Source organism: Oryctolagus cuniculus, chromosome 3 (assembly GCF_051225735.1).
Source record: "Oryctolagus cuniculus isolate XC-2025 breed Fujian yellow rabbit chromosome 3, ASM5122573v1, whole genome shotgun sequence".
NCBI lineage: Eukaryota > Metazoa > Chordata > Mammalia > Lagomorpha > Leporidae > Oryctolagus > Oryctolagus cuniculus.
In genome coordinates, this window is record NC_142869.1 from 3,865,295 (window position 1) to 3,889,742 (window position 24,448).

General features: G+C 58.1%; 1 protein-coding gene across 2 annotated transcripts in view; it reads left to right on the forward strand.

Moving 5' to 3' along the window:
* The window catches only part of ASB18 (ankyrin repeat and SOCS box containing 18), a 57,464-nt gene that overhangs the window by 23,618 nt on the left and 9,398 nt on the right, over positions 1 to 24,448 (forward strand). For both annotated transcript variants that reach the window (XM_070070004.2, XM_070070002.2), the window contains one exon: positions 13,999 to 14,503. In XM_070070004.2, coding sequence (XP_069926105.2) covers positions 13,999 to 14,503 — 505 coding nt within the window. The remainder of the gene's footprint in view (positions 1 to 13,998; positions 14,504 to 24,448) is intronic.

Below are 24,448 nucleotides of genomic sequence, written 5' to 3' on the forward strand. Positions count from 1 at the left end.
TGAAAATAAACACAGTTTTACTTCTTTTGCCACCTGGATGCCTTTTACTGCTTCCTCTTGCCTATTGCACTGCCTGGAGCCTGCAGTGCAGTGATGAGCGGAAACACTAGAGCAGCCACCCAGCTGAGCGACAGGGTTTCGCATCGGAGCGCCTGGGTTCGGGACCCAGCTCCAGCTTCCTGCTGCTGCAGACCCTGGAGGCAGCAGTGACGGCTCATGGCTTGGGCTCCTGCCACCCTGTGGGAGCCTTGGATCAGCTCCCAGCGATGGGCTTCAGCCCTAAGCAGTCCTGGTTGTTGCAGGCACTGGGGAAATGAACCAACAATGGAAGTACTCACTTGCTCGCTCTCTCTCTCTCTCTCTCTCTCTCCCTCCTCAAAATAAAAAATAAAGTAAAATAAAATAAGAAGTAGCATGAGCAGAAGTTTTCTTTGTTCCTGATCTTATAGGGAAGCATGACATCTTCCACTATTAACTGATTTGTGGATATTTTTTCAGAAATGAAGAGATTCTCTTCCTTGTGTACTGACAGTTTGTAGTATGAATAGATACTGATTTTTCTTACTTTTCCTACGTCTATGGAGACAATCATGTGGTCTATATCTTTAATCTGTTGATACATGATTTGCGTTGGTCGACTTCCAAATATCAAACCAACCTTGCATTCCTGGGCGAAGCCACACTTGCACACGAGGGAATATCCTTCGCATGTATTGTTGGGTTTATCCTGAAACAGTGTTGAATATCTGCATCTGTGTTCATGAAAGATACGGATCTGCAGTCTTACTTTCTTGTAACATCTTTGCTGGTTTCACTATCAGAGTAATGCTGGCCACAAAAGTGGTTTGGGACGAATTCCCTCCTCACCTGTTTTCTGGAAGGCCCCGTGTAAAATTGCTATCATTCATTCCTTAAATGTCCTGTAGAATTTGTCACTGAACCTATGAGCTTTCTTTGTGAGAAGATTTATAACCTGGAAATCTATTTCCTTGTTTTACATGGAGCTACTCGTACTTGGTCTGTTTCCTTCTTTTTGAGTGAGTTTAGTAGCTTGTATCTTTTAGGAAATTCATCATCTAGTTTGTGGTGACTGTAGGATCTGCAGCGATATCAGCTCTCTCACTATGAGATTGGAATTTGTCCCCCCATCTGTCTTTCTTTTGGTTTCGTTGAGTTTCTCTACTGCTTTTCTGTTTTTTTATTTCATTAATTTCCACTGTGATATCAATTAATCTCCTTTCTTTGCTTTTATTGGGTTTCATTAATGTTCTTTTTCTAGTTTCTGAACGTGGAAGCCAATGTTACTAATTAATTTGAGGATTTTCCCATTTTCTCAGTAGACTTTCTGATGTTATACCTGCCCCGCTGCACGTCATGTCAGCTCAGTCTCTCAAACTTTGGTGTGTTGTGCTTTCAACCAGTTTAATTTCCCTTTGCATTTTAAGTTGAATCATGGGTGAACAGACACCTGTGCTTCAGTCTCCAATTTTCAGAGACTTTCTGGGTATCTTTCTATTACTGATTTCTAGTTTGATCCCTTTGTAGTTAGAAACCTTCCTCTGTATGACTTTGCTGCTTTTAAATCTATACACAGCTGTTTTGTGACTCTGCTATTATGAAATAATATGCTTTATGTCTAGTCTTGCTCTGTGACCTAAAATCTAGTCTGGTGTTAACAGAGCTTTCTTGGCACTGGCACCCCGGGTTCTAGTCCTGGTCGGGGTGCTGGATTCCGTCCCGGTTGCTCCTCTTCCAGGCCAGCTCTCTGCTGTGGTGAGGGAGTGCAGTGGAGGATGGCCCAGGTCCTTGGGCCCTGCACCCCATGGGAGACCAGGAGAAGCATCTGTCTCCTGCCTTCGGATCGGTGTGGTGCACCAGCTGCAGCGTGCCGGCCACGGCAGCCATTGGAGGGTGAACCAACGGCAAAGGAAGACCTTTCTTTCTGTCTCTCTCTCTCTCACTGTCCACTCTGCCGGTCAAAAAAAAAACAAAAAAGTCGGTCACCTCTTGCATATCTTAATAGGCTCAGCCTTCGCTCTAGCCTCTCGCACATGTACAGTTTCAACAACGATTTTAGTGGCCCTGTGTACCGATTCCGTCATCTGTGTCATTTCTGGGCCAGTTCTGGATGACTTTTTTCTCTTTGTTTCATTGGGTGCTGAATATTTTTGTGTTCTTATCAGCGTTCTTGATCTCCGCTCTGGGATGTAAAGTTGCTGCAAAGCGGGTTCACCCTTTGGGTCTTGTGAGCTTCGTTAGGTGGAATTAGAGCAGAAACTGTGCAAGGTCGGTTTGTTTTCTCCACTAAGAGGACATTGGTTATTCCCTGGGGTTTCGTGCTTTGCTTGCTGAGAACAGATAGGATTCCTGGGCCCACGCATACATGAGCACTGGCCCGTCCTGGGGTGCTAGGTGGTTCCTCCATCCACATACTCATCAGTCCTCAAGGGGCCTCCTGCAAAGTCCCCTGTCTGGGAAGCTCTCTCCCCTCTGGTCCTCAGCCCTCCGAGCCACAGCTGTGTGGGCCTCCCAGGACTTCCGGCTCCACGTCCCCAGTCGGAGAGCTCCTGTGCTCATCCTCCATGTCTAAGCACCAACACTGCTCCCCAGCCCCCAGAAAAGCAGGCCTTGAGTTCTTTTATTCAAAATTAAGTTTCCTAAGTGCGACATAATCTCCTGGATTGTATCCTGGAATAGAACACGGACATCAGTGGGAAAAGTCACGAAATCCAAATGCCAGAGTCTGCAGTTGGGTTCACTGTGTGGAGCCCATGTTAATTTCTTCATTTTAACAAAGGTGGCGTAATAACATGACGTCGAGTTCTATTAGGGGAAGGTAAGTGAAGAGCGAATCCGCCATACTACCCTTGCAACGCTTCTGGAAATCTAAAATAACTTTGGGATACCAAATCAGTTCAGTTTTTATTTTTACTGGAGAGATGAAGTTGTCTTTATGCAGAGATGAGAGTGGTACAGGGTCCTGGGACTCCTGACAAGAGCCCTTAGGTGAGCCAAGGAGCTCACATGTGGCCGTCACGAGGCCCAGAGGCCGTGTGCAGGTCGTTAGAGCCGCTCGGCTCGCACTCTGCAACGGCAGCTAATCTCCTGGTCTCACTGGGTCTTTCCAGAATCATTTGGCTCCAGGACCTAGCCTGAGAAGGACTTTTCAAATGCCTTTGTGTTAGAGGGGGCATTTAAAAGGGAAAAATCTCTTTCCTCTGTCTTCTTCCGTTCCTCCTCTTTCTTCTTTTTTGTCTCATTATCTTCTCTGCGTGGCTCTGGCTGCGAGTCTGTCTTTTTCCTATTTAATTTGCCATCTGGATTCATCTTGGTTATTGGGGAACGTTTCAGAGAAGCGATGGACCCAGCAGAGGTTCAAGCAGACCTGGGTAAGACCTTCCATACCGGTGATTGTAACGGGAAAGAGCCCCTGAACACCTCCGCAATCACACAGCCGGCTCCCCTGAAGGAGACCAAGTGAACGGACGCCAGAAAGCACTGGTGGTGTGGCCAGGGCTTCGCAGCTCCAAAGAGACTCCGGGAGTCGGACCCCAAGGCGGGCTGGTTGCATAAACTGCCAGTTTGACAAGAAGGGGCTACCTTCCCTGCAAGCTGCGTCTACGTGGGAGATTCGGGGCCATCCTTAATTTCTGTGCCCATTGTGGAGAGGGGGTCATTGACCTTTGCACGGTGCCATTTCTTTCTCCCGCTCTTGACGATGGTCTGCACGCCCAGGGCCCAGCAACGCTCCGTGGACGCAGGACTTTCAAACCCTGGAGTCCCTGAGTTCCCCTGCTTCCTCCCGCGCCGACATGCTGCAGAATTCAGAACCCGGCACACAGAAAGTATCCCTATCGGAACTTTAATCTGGGAGCTTTTTGAAGTGGTTTTCCCAAAAAGCCACGTGCCAGTAGGGCTGGTCTGTGGCGGTCACAGCCTGCGCGCCAGCCACGCCCTATTTATTACCGGACTCCTCTCCCTGGGCCTTCTGTGCTGACGTCATTGAAATGAAGAAGGAACACACCAGAGCTGCCGAAATTAAAGACACTTGCTACCTTTATGGCACACATTAATACAGAGTGTGCACGCTTACTTTTTTGTATCTGTTGTGTCAAGTCAACCAAATAATAATAATAATAATAACTCAGAAGCTGGAGCCGGACCTGAGGAAGCAGCTACTTATTCTATGTGAAGGAGCAAATCGTCGGAGAAAACCATGAGGCTTTCTCGCCCGGGCCCAGCAGGCTGAGTCTGGGCAGAAAGCAGTAGCGGGCAGTCTGCAGGAGGGTGGGTTCCAGGGCCCCCCGTGGGTCCCAGAGTCTGTGGGTGTTCAGTCCCTGTGGGAGATGGTGTGACGTTTGCTTGGCACCCATGCCTGTGTCCCATGCACTTTTTTTTTTTTTTTTTTTGACAGGCAGAGTGGACAGTGAGAGAGAGAGAGACAGAGAGAAAGGTCTTCCTTTCTGTTGGTTCACCCTCCAATGGCCGCCACGGCCGGTGCACCGCGCTGATCCGATGGGAAGAGCCAGGTGCTTCTCCTGGTCGCCCATGGGGTGCAGGGCCCAAGCACTTGGACCATCCTCCACTGCACTCCCGGGCCACAGCCGAGAGCTGGCCTGGAAGAGGGGCAACCACGACAGAATCCGGCGCCCCGACCAGGACTAAAACCCAGGGTGCCGGCGCCGCAAGGCAGAGGATTAGCCTAGTGAGCCGCGGCACCAGCTCCATGCACTTTCAATCATCTAATGCCGACTGCAATGCCAATGCCACAGAAACAGTTGTGAGTCCGTCTAGGCTAGGGAATAATGACAAGAAAAAAGCCTGCATGTCTAGCAGAGATGCATGAGTGTTTTGTTTTTTTTTAAGTTTTCATTCTACGATTGGTTGAATCCATGAGTGTGGAACCCACGGACATGGCGGACTGATTTCCGAGGGCTCTCGGATGGGATCCGAGCAGGGACAACTGCCCAGATTCCCTTCCCCAGCCCGCAGCATCCACGTGAGAGGTCACCTGTGGGGGCACCAGGCTCTCGGGCCTTTGCTGCATCTCCCAGAAAACAGTCCACTCCATCCACGTCCCAGATGAGTGGCAGACTCAAGCAGAGAGGAGGAAGACGGGGTCTGGTGCCACAGGAGCTCACCGGGACTTAGGGATCGTCAAATAGCAAGGAGGCAGAGGGGGCAGCTCCCAGCGAGTGACTCAGTATCGGTCGCACGGCTCGTGCCGTGTGCCGTGAGCACGGGCTGGGGTCCTGGTAGGCCCCCGAGACACGGCCATCGCCAGGCCACGGATCCGAAAACTGAGGTCCAGGGTGGACGAAGCTTGGCCAGCAAGGCAGAGACAGGGCCCAGAGCCAAGCATTACGTGGGCAATGCATAAGGTCACCTCTTCCTGCCCGGCCTAATTCTAATTTATTTAATTTTGGAAAGCCATCCATAACCAGGAACTAGCTACATCCTCTCTCACCACTACCTTGCGAGCACGTTCTATCTCAGGCTTAGACCCTTCCCTGTCCCCTGGTGGCATCCCGGACAGACGCCTCTACATTCTGGTCACTTGCTAAGTCCCATTTTATTGCCTAAAACACAGTCCAGGCCAATTCAAAACTTTGCCCTTTGGCCACGAGTCTTGGTCAAATACTTCACAGAAGACAGTTAATAAACAATTGAAAACATGCTCAACATCATTAGTCACAGGGGAGTGTGGATTAAAACCACAGCGAGGGGCCGGCGCCGCGGCTCACTTGGTTAATCCTCCACCTGCGGCGCTGGCATCCCATATGGGCACCGGGTTCTAGTCCCAGCTGCTCCTCTTCCAGGCCAGCTCTCTGCTGTGGCCCAGGAGGGCAGTGGAGGATGGCCCAAGTGTTGGGCTCCTGTACCCGCATGGGAGACCAGGAGGAAGCACCTGGCTCCTGGCTTCGGATCAGTGCAGTGTGCCGGCCATGGCAGCCATTTGGGGGGTGAACCAACAGAAGGAAGACCTTTCTCTTTCTCACTGTCTAACTCTATCTGTCAAATAAATAAATTAAAAAAAAATTTCTTAAAGCCACAGTGAAAGCAGTCGGCAGTCAGCCTCCGGCTAAGACGCACAGGGTGCCTGGTTTGATTCCCAGCCCCTGCTCCTGGCTCCAGATTCTACTGATGCAGACCCTGGCTCAGCCGACCGCGTTCCTCCACCCACGTGGGAAACCTGGATGGAGCTCTTGGTTCCTGGCTTTGACCGTGATGCAGCCCTGGCCAGAGCAGGCATTCGAGGTGTGAACCAGCTGACGGAGCACACTCTCTCCCTCCCTCTCAAAAAGGAAATCTGAAATAGTCGCCACTGCACACTCATCAGAATGGAACAAGAAAACGGAAAGGGAAGAAGCCCGACAACAGCAAACGCTGGCAAGAATGCAGCAACAGGAACGCGCGCGTCGGAGCTGAGTGCGTAAAGTGACGTGATCTCGGGAGACGGCTTAGCGTCTCCTGGGAAGGTCAAGTCCAGTTCTAGGCATTCACCTGTGTACAAAAAGGTACCTAGCAGCTTTATTCATAATCAAATGGAAATATCCCTTGGGGCCAGCGCTGTGGCACAGCGGATTAACGCCCTGGCCTAAAGCACCAGCATCCCATATGGGCACCGGTTCAAGTCCCGGCTGCTCCACTTCCGATCCAGCTCTCTGCTGTGGCCTGGGAAAGCAGTTGAAGATGGGCCAAGCCCTTGGGCCTCTGCACCCACGTGGGAGACCCAGAAGAAGCTCCTGGCTCCTGGCTTCAAATTGGCTCAACTCCGGCCATTGTGGCCAATTAGGGAGTGAACCAGCGGACAGAAGACTCTCTGCTTCTCCTCTCTCTATGTAACTCTGACTTTCAAATAAATCTTAAAAAAAATGGAAATATCCCAATGCCCGTCAAGGTCAATAGCAGAGTAGATTAAATGTGGTGGTGTAGCCTGCCCATTGAAGATTGACAGACCAAAGACTTACTCTGCGCATGCATACAAGTATCAAAAACATTGTGCTGAGCAAAGGAAGGTAGAAAATTCTAGAACAAAGTTTAAATAATAGCGAGAGAAATCAGAGTGGGGTGGTGCTGAGTGTAGTGAACAGCAGAGACTCTCTTGTGGAGGTGGGCCTGTCCCACACCGTGGTCGGGGTCTTGGTCACCGGGTCTGTCCCTTTGCTGAGCCTCATTCAGTTGTACGCTTTTGCCGCTGTGTTACTCTGCGTACGCATTGTACCTTACTCTGCAGATACACACATTTGAATCCGACTTCTCTCTCACCCAGTTCTAGAAGGAGGCAAAGGGTCTTCCCTCCCTTCTCCACCCCCACCCTCAGGCCTCCGGGTCTCCTTCCTCATCCAGTCTCGGGGCCAGGGGAGGAAAGAAAGGCTCCCGTCTCGTGTTGAGGAAGGGGCATCAGTGAAGCTTCCGGAAGGGCGGCTGCTGCTTGTGGGGAGCGCGGTGACGCCGACTTCTCCATCTGGAGAGAATTTTCCCACCATATCATTATTCACCCCAGCCATCCGACACTCAGAAAAGCATCAAACAGCAGCCGGTGCTCCCAGGGAACCACGATGCCAGACATGGCCAACGGCCATGGCTCCCAGCCATCCCTCGCCTGGGATTTGTCCATTCTGATTGCAAACGTGTGTGCCTGGCAGTCCCGTGGCCAGCATCCCAGGAGAAGGGAGAAGGAAGACAACAGAGCACGGGAAGCAGGCAGCGGGCAGGTGCCCAGATGGTGCAGAGAAGCAAAATGGGACTGCTCTGCCATCAGCGTCTCAGGCCATGGCCGTCACGTCCCCCTGCAGCCAGCCGCTGTCCCCTGCAGCCAGCCGCTGTCCCCTGCAGCCAGCCTTTGTCCACCTACGCCAAGTGCTGTCCCCTTGCAGCCAGCCATTGTCCACCTGCGCCAGCCGCTGTCCCCTGCAGCCAGCCATTGTCTACCTGTGCCAGGTGCTATCCCTCTGCAGCCAGCCATTGTTCACCTGCGCCAGGTGCTGTCCCCCTGCAGCCAGCCGCGGAGCCATCACACAGAGGGAGCTATCCTGCACGGCTTCGGCAGAAGACTCGGCTGCGTTTTCCTCCCACGTCCCTGCCTGTTTCCCTGCCCCTCCGGCAGGCTGACCCGTGCCCGGCACCCTGACAGCCGCTCCCACCCACACCCTACATCCAGCCCTGCGGCTCCAGCTGCCCTTGCCCAGGGACGTGTCTCCAGCCCGTCCGCCTCCCTGACAGCTCCCAGGAGGAAAGGAGCAGGAACGATGATTCGGCGAGACGTCGCCTGCGCCGAGCATCCTGCTGAGTGATCGCGCCCCCCCCCCCCCGCCCCGTCTATCAGAAGGGATCAGGCAGCAGGCGAGGGAGACAGTAAAGGGCACACGGGGTCCCCGCAGACTCAGCCACTTGCGGCAAGGGGCCCCGCACAGACAGGGCCACTGGTAGCTTCCTGCCCATTGGTAGCTAAGCGCCTCCCGCGTCTGTCTCTCCCCTGCAGAAGTGGGTGGGTCTGGATCTCACAGCCGCATTTCCGGTCGTTCTTTGTGACCATTCCATTGCTCGCTCAGTGTCTTTTCTTGCTGCTCATGGAACCTTCCATCATCCCGAGAAGCTGGCGCCCCCTTCCCAAGCCAGGTGTGCTGCCTTTGAGGCCCCCATCCTCATCTCCCGGGTCCCCACCCTGCAGACCACTACTCAAACCTCAACACCCGAATCTGCACCCAAAGCCAGGGAGAATGAAATCTATCCTGTGCCTGCCCCACCGCAGGGGTCCAGCCTCCAGCGTCCCGTCCAGGAGTTCCTGTGGCCAAGAGAAGAAACACATGGGCGCGTGCTCTGTACTTGCCGAATGCATGGGTGAATGAAAGAAAAGGCTGTTGATAACCTATGGAAAATGCCTAGAGCCTGGCTCACGGAACTGCTTAGCGAATCACAGCCCGTGCAGGGATCCCTCCTGGGAAATGCATCCTGGGGAGAGTCGTAGATGGCACTTTCCAAACCCAGACGGTATACCCTCCTGCCCCCCTGGGCTGTGGGATGCCACCTAGTGCACCCAGGCTACCATCCTGTGCGGCGTGGTGCTGTACGGCACCCGTGCATCTGCACGTGGGAACGGCACAGAAAAACCCTGGGGACTCTCCAGCTCTGTTGTATGGGACGACCGTGGTCCAGGTGGTGCAGGGGCGGTGGCGAGAGGTAGCAGAGCGGGTGACGGGCGTGCGTGAGAACTAGGAAGCCGGAAGTCTGGGCCTCTGCTTTGCCGCTTCCTGCTGCCTGCCCTCGTGCCAGCCGTGGATTCCACCTCCAAGGCAGAGCTGTTGTGAGGTCTGAAGATAACATTTGTTTGAAGAAAAAACACAAAAGACCAATTCCTAAGGAATCCAAAAGACATCCCAGTCAGTCAGCAGGAGGCAGCAAGGCGCCACCTGGAGGAATTTGCATAAATGGTGACGGGCAGCCCGGAGCGCGGCAGCGTGAGTGGCTGGGCAGACAGGTGCGTCAAAGGTGGTGAAGGAAGCAGGATGCAGTGAGCAGCCAGCGGGGCCGCCAGGCAGAGGCATCGCACCTTCTGCCCCAGGGGGCGACCAGGAAAAGGGTGGCCTTGGTTAGATGCCGGCGGGCGGGTGGGAGCAGGTGCGGCGGCGGGCTCCCCTTCAGAAAGGAACTGGAGTGACACTGACCCCACAGCCTCCGGTGGGCTTCGGCTCTCGCTGTCAGCCTGGGCCCCGCAACAGCTGTCGCTGCGCTCAGCACTGAAGACCCGGAGGACGGATCAGGGGCCAAGTGTGTTTGTCCAAGTTGCTTCTCATCAGAGGCTGTGGAGACAGCAGGGTGTCCTCGCAGTCCAGGAAGACAGAGACAAAGTGGTTCTGACATGCTGATGGCAAGACGCTACCCCTGGTTCCCGACAGCGCTGTCCCCCCAACTCCTGCCCACCTGTCCATCAGACGAGCAGGAAACTCGCTCACAAAGCCCCACATCTGAGAAGAGGCGTGGACCCAGCTGGGCCCTCCAGGGAGGGGGGTGATGCTATCCCCACTGGGCCCTTTCTCCTGCGGGGGATGGGACACATACACACACACACACACACACACACACACACACATACACACACGACAATGATATGGTGGACACTGCTCAAAGGATGGGCCAGGCCCTGGGGGCAGGCCTGGGGAGTCCCCAAGGATACCATTCACTCTGCTTTCCTCTGAATACCCCACAGCCCCTGGGCTCTGTTCTCCTCGCTCCCCTTGGTCTCGGCCCCCACACAGCCTGAGATTGCCACTTACCCCTGAACAGAGCAGTGGAAAAGCTGAGCTAACGTTCTTTCCTTTTTTTTCAAAAAAAAAAAAAACACGGAGAGAGAGGGGGAGATCCCACCCGCTGGTTCACTCCCCAGGGAGGTGCCTGCAAACCCAGACCAGAGCAGGGGCCGGAGACTCTGTCCAGGTCCAAGAGGGCAGCAGGAGCCCAGCTCCTGGTGTCACCACGGCCGCTCAGGGTCCGCACCGCAGGAAGCTGGAGTCAGCAGCGGAGCCAGGAGCCAGCCCTGGTGGTCCGGGCGGGGACCCAGGCCGCTCCACCTCCAGGCTGGACGCCTTCCCCACGCTAATGTTCTTGGAATCCGCGGGCGGCTGCTGCCGTGGGTGGGGCATGGCGTTGTGGTTATTCACTTCTGTTGTTCTCTCGTCAAACTCTTCCTCCAAAGTATGTTGGAAAATTTGGAAATGCAGGCCGATGAAAAGGAAATCACGGCACTCTGACCCTGAGACAAACTCACTGCCCTTCCCTCGGCCGCCCGGACGCCAGGGGACGCACAAGTCGGTGCAAAACGAAATTCAGAGATCGGTTGATTTTGGGGAAAAAACATTTTGAAATCCAGGCATAGTTTTGTTTTTCTTTTTCATGATACTCATTTTCCAGGAATTTTGTGAAGATCCTGCATATGTATTGGTGTTTTTATTTTAAAAAATAAGATTTATTTATTTGAAAGAAAGAGCGTTATCTTCCACCCACTGATTCACTCCTCAGGTGGCTGCAAGGGCCAGGGCTGGGCCAGGCTGAAGCCGGGAGCCAGGAGCTTCTTCCAGGTCTCCCACATGGGTGCAGGGGCCCAAGCACTTGGGTCATCCTCCACTGCTTTCCCAGGCCATTAGCAGGGAGCTGGATCAGAAGAGAGGCAGTGGGGACACAAACCAGCGCCCATGTGGGATGCCAGTGCCACAGATGGCAACTTTACCTACTGTGCCACAGCGCCAGCCCCTGTATTTTGAAAGACAGGCCTGTACCCGTTATGCACCCTCACATACCCACTGCAGAGGTCCTTCCGAGACATTGGCCAGGCCGCCACTCCTGACCTTGTAACCGCGGCCTGTGTGTGCCAGCACACGCCTGCCCCCGCCGGCAGGTGTGCGTTTCCTTCCCATTCCTGCGGTTCTGTAGCTTCAGCCACTGCCCACTCTAAGAAACCGCCAAGGCTTAGCCCATTAGAAGCACAAAAGGGGAATGTAAGATGCCGAGAGCCCACAGCTGGCAGTGGATGATCCGGTGCCGAGCCCCGGGTAAGCAAATAACAGGACCCCGACAGTGGCGTGGGGGGAAACGCTGAGAGACGTAGAGCAAGGAAAAGCTCACGTTAACACGCCGCGAGGGGATCCCAGCAGCGGGCCGGGCACTGCCCCAGGCACCAGATTGGACAGCAACAAAGCCCCGTTTCTCCTGGCAAGGAGCCCAGATCTGAAACAGGAGTCAAGGTGCCAGCCCAGGCTTGAAATGCAGGGTGACAAACGCTGGAGGCTGGTGGCAGTACAGAGCTCCGCCCTCCGCCAGGTAGTGCTGGGAAGGCGGCCACGAGACAGGAGGGCAGGAGTGTGGGGCCGTCACGGGGGCAGAAGGAGCCCACATGCAGACATGGGGCGGGGGAGGGGGGCACGCAGCAGGGGGCATGCGGTGAGAACCAAGCAGGATGGAGGCTCAGAGGGTAGAGCCCAGCGGGGCATCCCATAGGGGCATTCGTTTGAGTCCTGGCTGCTCCACTTCCGATCCAGCCCTCTGCTATGGCCTGGAAAAGCAGCAGATGATGGCCTAACTGCTTGGACCCCTGCACCCACGTGGGAGACCAGGAAGCAGCTCCTGGCTCCTGGCTTCAGATGGGCACAGCTCCAGCCATTGCAGCCATTTGGGGAGTGAACCAGTGGATAGAAGACCTCTCTCTCTCTCTCTCTCTGCCTCTCTGTAACTCTGCCTTTCAAATAAATAAATCTTTAAAAATAAATAAAACAAAACAAGAGATGAGGGGAGATTATCAGCCTGTGATGGCCGAGAGCAAGATGCCGAGAGCTGCTGGACCACGCAGCATCACGGGAGAGGTTTGCTCTGGGCTGCGCAGCCTGCTGGGTCGGGCCAGGGACAAACGAGCAGACTTGGGAACATTCCTGCAAGCAGCGAGTTGGTCTCCACAAAAGACCGTGACAGTGGCAGTGGAGGAAGGACGTCGTTCGAGTGCTTATTAAGAGACGGCTCCCACAGGGCTGAGTGACAAGTGGCCGAGGGTGGGGAGAACATGTGACCACAGAGCGAGGCCCCTCCTGGGCGCCGGGGGTGGGGGAGACCGATGGGGCAGGGGCCAGGACGGCGTTCTTAGCGCAGAGCAGGCGGGGCAGCCGAGCAGCGGCACAGGTCCGCGGCTGCTGAAACCGAGTTGTGCTCGAGGCCGGGATTCCTGGACAGCCATTACTGTGCACGAGGAAGAGGGAGAGCCGGAGGACGGCGGTCAGCATTTGGAGCCACAGAAGAGCAGGGGGTGAGAAGCTGGCCTCCATCGTCCACGCCCAGCTGGGAGCGAGGCCAACCTGCAGCAGGGCCCAGCATCCCAGGCTGGGAGGTCCGGCCACTGGGAGCAGGCAGTGGCCATCTCGCCCTGGGTTCAAGGGAGCAGAGGGCGAGAGAGTGAGCGCAGTGCTGTGGGGACAGGGAGGGAAACCAGTCGGAGCTGAGCCAGGGTGGAGGGCGGCGTCCCAGGGGAGCACAGAGGACAGGCGGCACTCACAGGCGTGTGCCTGAGGGGCTGGGGCTGGGCTCTGAAGTCCGTGTGCTGGAGCCACAGACCCCAAGGCTGGAGCCACCCTGCGGATGGCAGTGTCCGGGAGATGACAACAGCAGGTGTTTTTCAGAGTGTGTGACGACAAGGGAGTCTTCAGAATGGATGAGGGTCTGTGTCTCTGTCCCCTGCCCCCACTTTAAGGGGCACAGACTGAGGGTCCCATCAAGGCCTTGTGGGACTGCCAGCCAGCAGCCACCACCATCAGAGCTGGGGGGGAGGGGTGTGCTCCCAAGGGAGGCAGAGGTCTCAGTGCCTGGGGCAGAGCACTCTGGGACAGCTGGTCAACCTGGATGCTGCATGGGACACCCACATCCGGAGGAGTGAGCAGTCTTCCGGGGGGGTCAAGAAGCCCCTGGGGACCACCTGGGGACCACCTGGGGACCCCACATCGGTTGAAGGGGAGTCTAGTAGGAAGGAAAGGAGGCGGGCGCTTGGGCGAGGTCCCACCACATGCTGCCAGCACCTGTCTGGGGACCCTGTTGTGCAAGGAGTCGCTGCCCTCCAGTCCAGGCTGGCCTCACATCCCCGCCAGGGCCTGCTCCTCGGGGGCCAGATTAGCGCCTGTCCAGGCCCCCGAGGTCTGGACTGGCCATCAGCTCCATGGAAGCACCACACGGGGCAGTCACCAGAACCTCGCTGGTTACCTCCCCAAGCGCACTAGGCAGTTCCAATCGTGACCCATGTGGGCTGGGACCCTCAGTGCTCGCCATCACTGCTCCTTCCGTCCCCCGAGACCGGTCGTGGCACGGGGGACCCCAACTCTCCCCCTCTTTCTCGGGGCCACCCTTCGTATTCTGCTGCACCAGCTCACCCTCGTAAACCCGGACCCTGGAGGGGCGGGGGGGGGGCGGCAGAGTGTGGACGCCGCGCCCCTGCCGCCCCGGTGACCCGCCCTGGCCTCCCCGCAGGTGCGCGCGGTTGCTGCTGGAGCACGGAGCCTCGGTGCAGCGCGCGGGTGGCGCGGCCCGGGACACGCCGCTGCACGTGGCGGCGCAGCGCGGCCTGGACGAGCACGCGCGCCTCTACCTGGGCCGCGGGGCGCGCGTGGACGCGAGGAACGGCCGCGGCGAGACGGCGCTGAGCGCGGCTTGCGGCGCGGCGTGGCGGCCCGAGGAGCAGGCACGCGGCCTGCGCCTATGCGCGCTGCTGCTGGGGCGCGGCGCGGCGGCGGACGCGCGCGACGAGGACGAGCGCAGCCCGCTGCACAAGGCCTGCGGCCACGCGCGCCCCGACCTGGCGAGCCTCCTGCTGCAGCACGGCGCCGACGCGGGCGCGCTCGACTACGGCGGGGCCTCGCCGCTGGCGCGCGCGCTGCAGACGGCCGCCTGCGCGCCCCAGGCCGCGGCGCAGCGCACAGTGCAGGCGCTACTCAACCACGGCTCGCCGACCGTGTGGCCCGACGCCTTCCCCAAGGTAAGGCGCGCCCCGCCAGGCTGGCATGCGCCCTGGCGCTGTAGTGGGACTGGTTCAAATGCAGACTCTGGGGTGAAAGAACCTGTGCTTCTAACAGGATCCCAGGTCGGTTCTGGGCCGTAGTCCCCTTCCCTCCCCGCTCTGAAGGTCAAGGGCTTCGAGGCTCCCTGGCCAGAGGCACGAGGGATTAGGTAGGGGTGCGCGCCAGCGAGCTAGGACTCCCGGACAGGACGCCTGGCGCGGCTCAGAGTCTTGGCAGCATATCTCTTGGTGTAATTTTCAGAGCGAGAGAAATCAGTCTCTTGTCGCATCTGGCAGTTGATCTAAAATGAAATTACCCAATCTGAGCATCCACCTTATTAATGACAGCCCCGTGCGCGTCGACAGATTGCTCTCCGCAGCCCTCAGTGCGCCGCTGTGAAATGCGCCAGGCAAGCGGGGTCTCCTTCTACCCGGGTTTCAGCCAGGTGACAGCGCGCGCGGGGTCCCGGTGTGCAGACCTGGTTCTGAGCAGCCCGTCCGTGTGCACACCCGTCAGTTCTACCTGCAGAGATAATCGTGTAGAATAAAGATGCTCCTCAAAGGCTGAACGGGAACGAACAGCTCCCCCACTAGCGATGGGAACACCGGCTTGCGCTTCCCAGAAAGACTTCGCTGAAACTCTGGGTCTAAGCAAAGCTTGGCCCCATCGCTTGCGACTCTCCAGCCACGTGCAAGACACAGAGTTGGGCAGGTAAGTTTGGAACAGGGAGCTGAGAAGCTGTTGTCCAAGGACAGCCTCCCAGGGAGTGAAGTGGTGAGCGCCACACCTCGCTGTCACCTGCACTTGGCATTAGAGATGTGTCCGGAGTAAGACACTGTGTCCACGAAAGGCGAGGAGGGGGTCGGAAGCCCGCCGAGACAGCGGCCCAGAGCCCCCCCCCCCCCGCCAAACACGACGACCACGCCCCGTCTCAGATCGCTGTGGTCTCAGCACGGCGGACTCCGGAGACGGCAGTGCAGGTGTTGGAACACCTGTGCCACCCACCTTCTACACTCCCCACTGAGGGTTTCCCCTTTCCCACCGTCAGCGGGCTTAGCTCATCCACCTGTGACGTGGAGACCAGGACCGCCCAGTGCCCTTCCGGCTCTGCCTGCCGAGTCTGCACTAATTCCCTCGTCCTGTGGGACTCCATAAAGAATGAAGACGCTCCCTCGGGGCGAGCACGTGGCACAGCGGGTAAAGCCGCCACCTGCAATGCCAACACCAGCATCGGGTCCCAGCCGCTCTGCTTCCAATGCAGCTCCCTGCCAAGGTGCGTGGGATGGCAGCAGAAGACAGCCAAGTGCTCAGGCCCCTGCCACCCACATGGGAGACCCGGAAGACACTCCTGGCTCCTGGCTTCAGCCTGGCCTAGCCCTGGCCATTGCGGCCATTTGGAGAGTGAACCAGCAGATCTCTTTCTCTCTCTCTGTCTCTCTCTGTAACTCTGCCTTTCAAATAAATATATACATCTTGAGGGAGAAAGAGAGAGAGAGAGAGGGAGAGAGAGAGAGAGAATCGGGCTTTACCTGATAGGTCATCAGTGGGAAATACTTGGGGCCATTTCTTTTGAAGAAGAAAAGGAGTCGATATAGTTCGAGAGTGATCAGAAGTAGGCTTTGTTTGCCTTGAAATCATTTCCGTGTGAGGGATGTTGGGGACAAGACCCCCAACACCTGCCGTGTCATCGGGGCTGCAGGTGTCACCCTCCCTCGGCCTGGCGTCACAGGACAAGGCACAGTGCTTCCTCTGTGGTCCTCCAGGGCCCTCTCCTGAAGCCCCCCATCCTGTGTCAGCCCCACAGAAATAGGGTGCAGTTGGCAGGGTGGCTCATCCCCTGTTCAGCTTAGCGGTGGGCAGTGTGTCGAGCAGGGCAAGAAACCATGGAAAGTGCTTTCCTGTGAGTGACGGTGGCTCTCCAGCAATCCTGTGCTGTTGTGGGAAGAATTGCAGTGGCCTTGAGACAAGCAGCACCTTGAGGCTCTCCCCCAGAAAGCATTGCTCACCATTGCCTCCCCTGGACACAGCACGCGCCGGCCTCTCAGCCTTCCGTTAGCAGGTGCAGAGCCAGTGAAAGCAATGGCCACAACTCCGGGCACCAGGCCTGCCTTGAACTCTGGGCAGAAGGCGCTGACCTCTCGGCCCTGAGATCCCTGCACCTCTAGGGGGCACTTCAGTACCTGGCCAGGAGCAGGTGCAGCCACCAGGCTGCGTCCACCACGCTGAGAATCCTTTAAGCCGACACAAGTGCCTGTGACGTTCTAGTTGGTCCTAGGACGACCAGAGCAAACCCTGCAAATCCGGAATCGGAGTCTCCCTCCACCCGGGCCCCTGCGAGGTCCCCCAGGGAAGGGGAGACCCACCTGGGCTCAGCAGCCCAGCGGAGCCCGCAGCAGACCCTCAGTCAGCCCACAAGGATGCCCAGCACAGAGCCGCCAGGAAAGTCACCGAGCCCACCTGATGTGGGCGGCAACCACCTTCCAGATGGCTGCAGAGAGACACCTGTGGAGCTACGAATCACACAGAGGTTTCCGGGTGAGCTTGTGACATATAAATCACAAAATTCCCAGGCTGGGACAAAGGTGCCAGTGGCGTGGCACGTGGATGCCCCGAGCAGCCATGGGAGCCCCGTGTGGTGCTCGGCCCTGACAATCAGCGTTGGTGCCACAGCCTGGGGAGCCAGCACGTCCACCAGGCCAGGCTGTCCTGCCCCGCTGGCTGCTGGCCAGCACCCAAGGCAGAGACAGGGACGCGAGAGCAGGGGCCGGCTGCAGCCAGGCCTGCACTCTGGAAGGTGGCAGGCGGGCCTGGGGCCAGCGTGCAGAGGAACACGGGAAGATGGGCCGAACTTGAAGTCACTTCTGGTTCGACCACCGAAGAGACTGCTGGAGCCCCAAAGAGCCTGGAAAAGGCATGCAGTCCAGCGCCTCTCCAGGCTGGGACGGGGCAGAAGTAGGTGGTGCCAGGACTGGCCCTCGCGTCCCAGACTCAAACCACTGCCCTCCTGCATGGGAGCCGCTGACCCGTCCCTCAGTGCCACCTGAGCCCTCCCACGAGCACTGCTCGTTTGCATCCAACACACGTGGCCAGCGAGCTCCAGCTCCCTGCCCCCACCCTACTGTGTTCCCAAAGACGCTTCTGTTACCCGTGGACCGGACGTCAGCACCACACTTCCCCTGGATCAGCCATGGCCCCAGCTGTCTCGTGGGACCCTCTGTGCTGGGCACTGGCCTTATGACGAGGTTCCGTCATCCTGTGTGATGTTGCCATGGTGACAAGTGCTGCCAATCCAAGGCCCATCTCACCTGACAAGTGCTGATCAGGCCTGAGCACCCCCCAGGCAAAACGGGGTCGGCAAGCCCAGATCTGAAGGCAGAGGACTCACCTAGGAAGAGGGGACAAACATCCCAAACGGAAGCAGAGCTCGAGCCCCCGTCCTGGGGCAGGGCAGAAGCCGCTCTGTGCGCCCGCAGCGAGGTGACCCGGGAGCTGGAGAGGAAGGAGACGAGGGAGACCTGAGACTGTGCAGGTGTGGGCCCTGCTCGGGGCTGGGCCTTGGCCTGAGAACAGTGAGACTCGTGACATTGTGTGCAGCAGAGGCGACCCAGGCACAGTGGCGTTTGGAGTGAAGGCAACGCCCTGGGCAGGTGCAGATGGACAAGCACCGGCCATCAGTGAGAGACACGGAGAGCTTGCACAGGGCAGGGCGGAGGCTGATGGCGAGAGTGACAGATTCTTGAGGCGTTCTGGGCTAGGCCTCCGCCTGCGGCACGAGCATCCCATATGGGTGCCGGTTCGAGTCCCGGATGCTCCTCTTCCTATCCAGCTCTCTGCTATGTCCTGGGAAGGCAGTGGAGGATGGCCCAAGTGCTTGGGCCCCTGCACCTGCATGGGAGACCAGGAAGAAGCTCCTGGCTCCTGGCTTCAGATTGGCACAGCTCCGGCCATTGCGGCCATCTGGAGAGTGAACCGGTGGATGGAAGACCTCTCTCTCTCTCTCTCTTTCTCTCTCTGTGTGTGTGTGTGTGTGTGTGTGTCTCCCTCTCTGCCTGTAACTCTGCCTCTCAAATAAATAAATAAATACATAAAGTGGCAGATTCTAGAAGTACCTACACAGCCTGGGTCTTGCCTCGCCTGGTGGGCACCTGCAATTCTGGAAATAAGAACCTCGAGTTCTGCGTGTTCTTTTTACCGAATTCCAGAATTAGGTTAAGCGACCTCACAAATGCGCCCCAGTGCACGGAGGCCTCAGTGAGAGAGCCCTGGGCGGAGCAGGCTTCACGGAGCTGTGCGTCTCCGTGTCCCCGGAGGGCGTGGGGCGCGAGGCCAGGCGCCATCAAGAGCGCGCCCGTCCTCCTTGCTTTTGCTGTATCTCTCCATCTACATACAAAGCAATGCGCCTCTGTGTGTCGCCCCTTAATTTTCTTTCTGCCGCCTCATTAGCCGGAGCGAGTGTGCGCCGACACTAATGACATCAGCATGTCAGGGTAATGTGGCAGGCGCCCCTCGGCAGACACGAGGAGGCGGCGGCGATGTTTAAACCGTGTTGGCGTAAAAATAATGAAGCCAGCCAGCTGCCTGGCACACGTGCGGCCCGGTGCCGGGGAGCCCCAGAGAGGTGGAACCGGGGACAGACAGGAAATGATTTCCCGAGACAGGCAATAAGACTTTGTTACAGTCTGTGCCCCGCGGGCGGGGGCGGGGAGGCAGGGAGGGCAGCTCGTCCTGGGGGTGGGTGCACCGGGCCTGGGAGCCATTTAGCATCCTGCAGGGAAGTGGCAGGGCCTGTCAGGGGTGGCTGGGGAGACCCGGGCAACAGGGATAGCACCGTGGAGGGGGCGTCGTGTCCGGTGTGGACCACTCTGCATGGCCTGGTTTCCTCCCGAGGACGAAGAGGGGAAGGTGGAACCGGGGCCAGGCTGGCTTGCAGAAATGGCATGTTGGTGGCGGGAAGTGGCAGCTGAGCAAGAATGTGTGGTGGGCGCCGGGCCTGGCTGGTGCGGGCGGCCTGTGTGGCCGGGCCTGCCCGGCGCTCCCTCTGCAGCAAATCTGTGCCATGCTCTATCGCTCCCTTCTCTAAGGCCTGTGCGGACAGCACTGGGTTAGGAAGAAAACAAATCGGGGGAGGGAGGAGAGCCGAGGTCATAATTCTTCCAGTGTCAGTGTGATGACCAGGTTCAAAAAGCAGCCACCTCTGTCTTCTTAAAAATGTCTCTGGGGGCCGGCGTTGTGGCCAGCAGGTAAAGCCGCTGCCTGCGACACCGACACTGGTGCGCAGGTTCAAGTCCCGGCTGCTCCACTTCCCATCCAGCTCCCTGCTGATATCCTGGGAAAGCAGCAGAGGACGGACCAAGTACTTGGGCCCCTGACACCTGTGGAGCTCCTGGCTCCTGGCTTCAGCCTGGTCCAGCCCTGGCTATGGCAGTCATCTAGGGAGTGAACCGGCGGATGGAAGACCTCTCTCTGTCTCTCTCCCTCTCTCTCTGTACCTCTGACTTTCAAATAAATGAATCTTTAAAATAAAAACATCTCTGAACTCAGAGGCAAGAGGAAGGGAGTGGGGAGGAGGGGGAGGGCAGAAATGCTCAGCGCCCTCAAGGCAAGCTCTGGGCAGGCGTCACCCCCCAAACAGGCGTCACCCCCCAGCAGGCGTCACCCCCCCCGAGCAGGTGTCACCCCCCCCCAGCAGGCGTCACCCCCCCCGAGCAGGTGTCACCCCCCCCAGCAGGCGTCACCCCCAGCAGGCGTCACCCCCCCCCAGCAGGCGTCACCCCCCAGCAGGCGTCACCCCGAGCAGGTGTCACCCCCCCCCGAGCAGGCGTCACCCCCCAGCAGGTGTCACCCCCAAACAGGTGTCACCCCCGAGCAGGCGTCACCCCCAGGCAGGCGTCACCCCCCCCGAGCAGGCGTCACCCCCCAGGCAGGCGTCACCCCCCCCCGAGCAGGCGTCACCCCCCAGCAGGCGTCACCCCCCAGCAGGCATCACCCCCAAGCAGGCGTCACCCCCCCCCGAGCAGGCATCACCCCGAGCAGGCGTCACCCCGAGCAGGCGTCACCCCCAGCAGGCGTCACCCTCCAGCAGGCGTCACCCCCAGCAGGCGTCACCCCCCCCAGCAGGCATCACCCCCAGCAGGCGTCACCCCCCCCCCCGAGCAGGCGTCACCCCCCCCCCCGAGCAGGCGTCACCCCCCCCAAGCAGGCGTCACCCCCAAACAGGCGTCACCCCCGAGCAGGCGTCACCCCCCCCAAGCAGGCGTCACCCCCAAACAGGCATCACCCCCAGCAGGCGTCACCCCCCCCCGAGCAGGCGTCACCCCCCCCAGCAGGCGTTACCCCCAGCAGGCGTCACCCCCAGCAGGCGTCACCCAGCGGAGTAGTTGGGAGTGGGGAAGCTTGGGGAGATGCAGCGTATTTGGGGAGCTGGAGTGAAGTGCCTGCCGCGGGGGCTCTGCCTCGGCCGCCGCTCAGGCCACCCCGACTCCGCCTGCACCCAGCCCACCCCTCCCCGCCGACCATGACTGGATCGCACCTTAACCAAAGTTGGGCAAAGAGAAAAGTCACCAGATTCACGGAAGAAACGGACAAAAAAGGAATCCAGAAAGGAGAGAGGAAATCCGCGTCTCCCATCCCAAGGCCCAGAAGAAAATCCCAGGAAGAAGACAGAACAGGAGGCCGCAAAGCCAGCAGGAGGCCGTGACCAGGAGGACGGAGGAGAGAACTGGCCCTGGACGACAAGGGTCCAATCCCAGGTTAAATCTTTATGTTACAACTCAGAGACAGGACTCACTCACTCAAAGCCAGCCACGTCGATGGCGCAGCTCCCGGTGCTGGGCTGGCTGCCTGCGTGGCCGCCCGCCCCTCCCTGCTGTCCTGAGTTCTCCGCTGGACGCCTTCAAGCTGAACACAGTCTCCTGGCTCCACGGGAGACGCCGCGGGAAACGAGTGAGGAGGGAAGGGAGCCACAGTGTTTCTCCTCCACCCAAGTACCTCGTGCAGCCACCAGGCAGCTCCTCCCCGCAAGGCACCAGCCACACCGGGCAGCTCCAGACTGGGATCCAGCCGCCCGTGGGCAGGCCTGCACCGTGCACTCCGAGGACCCACCAGGCATAAGGTAACAGCAGCTGTCTGGGTTCTGGTTTCTGGGCTGCCTCACTTTGCCCTTGTTGGCCTCTCGGTGGCGCTATTGCTGGTGTCTTCGGTGCCAGGTGTGAAATTCTCTCAGGTTGAAAGATCTAGAATGTTCTCTCTTGTCTGATTGGACTCTGGCTGATACAGACGGTTTTGGACACAAGTAGCAGAAAACCCAGCTCAGAGAGGTTTGAATGGGGAAACGCATCTTGTTTTGTCACAGGGCAAGATGGACAGACGTATGCACCTGAGGAGGGGCTGTCAGCGCCCTGATGATGTCATCGAGGGGCCAGCCGGGGTCTGCTCGGGGAGTCAGCTCCGTCCTCAGAATGGCTCCTCTCTCTGCCTTCCCCCGACTGCTGGACTGTCCAGCTGCCTTGTTCATGTCCAGCCCCAAGGAAACCTCCTGGATTGGCTTACTGGGGTGGGGGGAGGGGGAGTGGCCATGACTTGGCTTACTGGGGGTGGGGGGAGGGGGAGTGGCCATGACTTGGCTTACTGGGGTGGGGGTAGGGGGAGTGGCCATGACTTGGCTTACTAGGGGATGGGGGGAGAATGGCCATGACTTGGCTTACTGGGGGTGGGGGGAGGGGGGAGTGGCCATGACTTGGCTTACTAGGGGTGGGGGTGGGGGGCTGGCCATGACTTGGCTTACTAGGGGTGGGGGGAGGGGGAGTGGCCATGACTTGGCTTACTAGGGGTGGGGGGAGGGGGAGTGGCCATGACTTGGCTTACTAGGGGTGGGGGGAGGGGGAGTGGCCATGACTTGGCTTACTAGGGGTGGGGGGAGGGGGAGTGGCCATGACTTGGTTTACTGGGGGTGGGGGGAGGGGGAGTGGCCATGACTTGGCTTACTGGGGGTGGGGGTGGGGGGGTGGCCATGACTTGGCTTACTGGGGGTGGGGGGAGGGGGAGTGGCCATGACTGTCAAACAACCTCTGTGCATTGTTGGGAAGGCAACCGCAGTGCTGCTAAGAGGACTGAGGTCCAGGTTCTTCCTGGGCCCTGGGGTCTGGCATTTGGGGCAGTGGTTAAGATGCTGGGAACCTGGGTTCGAGTTGCGGCTCTGTCCCAACTCCAGCCTCCTCCTAACGCACAGCCTGGGGGGCAGCAGGTGGTGGGTGAAGTTCTCGGGTTCCTGCCACAGACGTGGAGTTGAGTTCCCAGGTCCTGGCTTCATCCTGGCCTTGTGGGCGTTTGGGAGGGAAACAGTGGAATAATCTCTCTCTCTCTCTCTCTCTCTCTCTCTCTCTCTCCTGCCTTTCAAATAAATGCAATAAAAATTTCTGTTAAGGACACACAAAAAAGAACAGAGCCAAGAAATTATAAAATAAAATAGCAATACGAAGGCAGAAAGCAGAGAGCCAACCTCTGGATAAGTCACGAGCAAGTTGGAGCAGGCAGCTCAGAAATAATCACACGGACGTAGCAGAAGACGACTTCGCTGCCTGGCAAGCCTGCGCTTCAGTCAGAAGCTGGATAGCTGTTCTCTGCAGTCAGTGGTGGAGACACACACCTGAACGCACTCCAGCAGGAATCTCCCACAAAGACCTGGAAAAATCCGCAACGTCTTCCAGGAGGAAGCAGGCTGTTCCTCGAGGAATAACAGTCAGTCTGGACCCGTATTTCCCTGCCGCAACAGAGCGCAAGACGATGAAATATCACCCGCAGATTTTTATTGTTTGAAGATTTGCTTATGTATTTGAGAGGCAGAGTTACAGATGGGGGGGGGGGGTGGTCTTCCATCCACTGACTCACTCCCCAGATGGCCGCAACAGCCAGAGCTGGGCCAGGCTGAAGCCAGGAGCCAGGAGCTTCTTCCGGGTCTCCCACATGGGTGCAGGGGCCCAAGGACTTGGGCCATCTTCTACTGCTTTCCCAGCTCATAGCAGGGAGCTGGATCAGAAGAGGAGCAGCCGGGACTCAAGCCAGTGCCACAGGCAGAGGCTTAACCTACTAGCCACAGCACAAGCCCCATCAGCAGATTTTTAAAGGGAAAGTCTGAATAATTGTAGACTCAACCAAAATAGGTTTCATCCTGATAGCAAAAGAAGGCACTTTTAGATATCAGGGTCTCAAAAACATGCCCTCCTAGTGCACTTTTTGAAAATAAACTTCTACCCAGTGGTTTGTTCAACAGTCTTCACGGAGCACCCGTTAGTTACGTAGCCGCTTAGGAGAACTGGGTGAGCAGAGCAACGTGAAGAAGTCCCTCTGCCTCACATTTGACCGAGGAAGACGGGTGCCGTAGACCGAGGAAGACGGGTGCCGTAGACCGAGGAAGATGGGTGCCGTAGACCGCAGGCACACGCAATGGACCGTTGGAGTGACAGGGCCCTCGAGAGCAGGAGCGGGAGGGGGCTGTTGCAGGCTTACGGAGGGTAGACAGGGTGGGTGACTTTCGACCAAAAGGCTTGCATCAGCCGGGCGTGGGGTGAGCTGTGCAGCAGGGGGCTGCAGGGGGCCTGGCGTGCGTGCAGAACAACAGCCCCCCACCCCCACCCCGTGGCTGCCCGTGGAAAGAGCCCCCAGCTCAGTGGAGGAGCGGGCAGGGGGAGGGAGCAGAGGCTGGCCGGGCTCCTGAGGGTCCCCGTGGTGACTTCGGCCACTGGAGGTCTGAGCAGAGGTTTGACACCCCTGACTAGTGTTTTGTGAGGATCCTCCTGGCCGCTGTGTCAAGAAAATCCTTTAGGAGGGGACAGGAGCAGAGAGGCGAGTTGGGAGGCTGTGGCTAAGATCCTACGCAGAACGACGCTGGCGTGCACGGGGAGGTGACCGGATCGGGATGGGTCTTG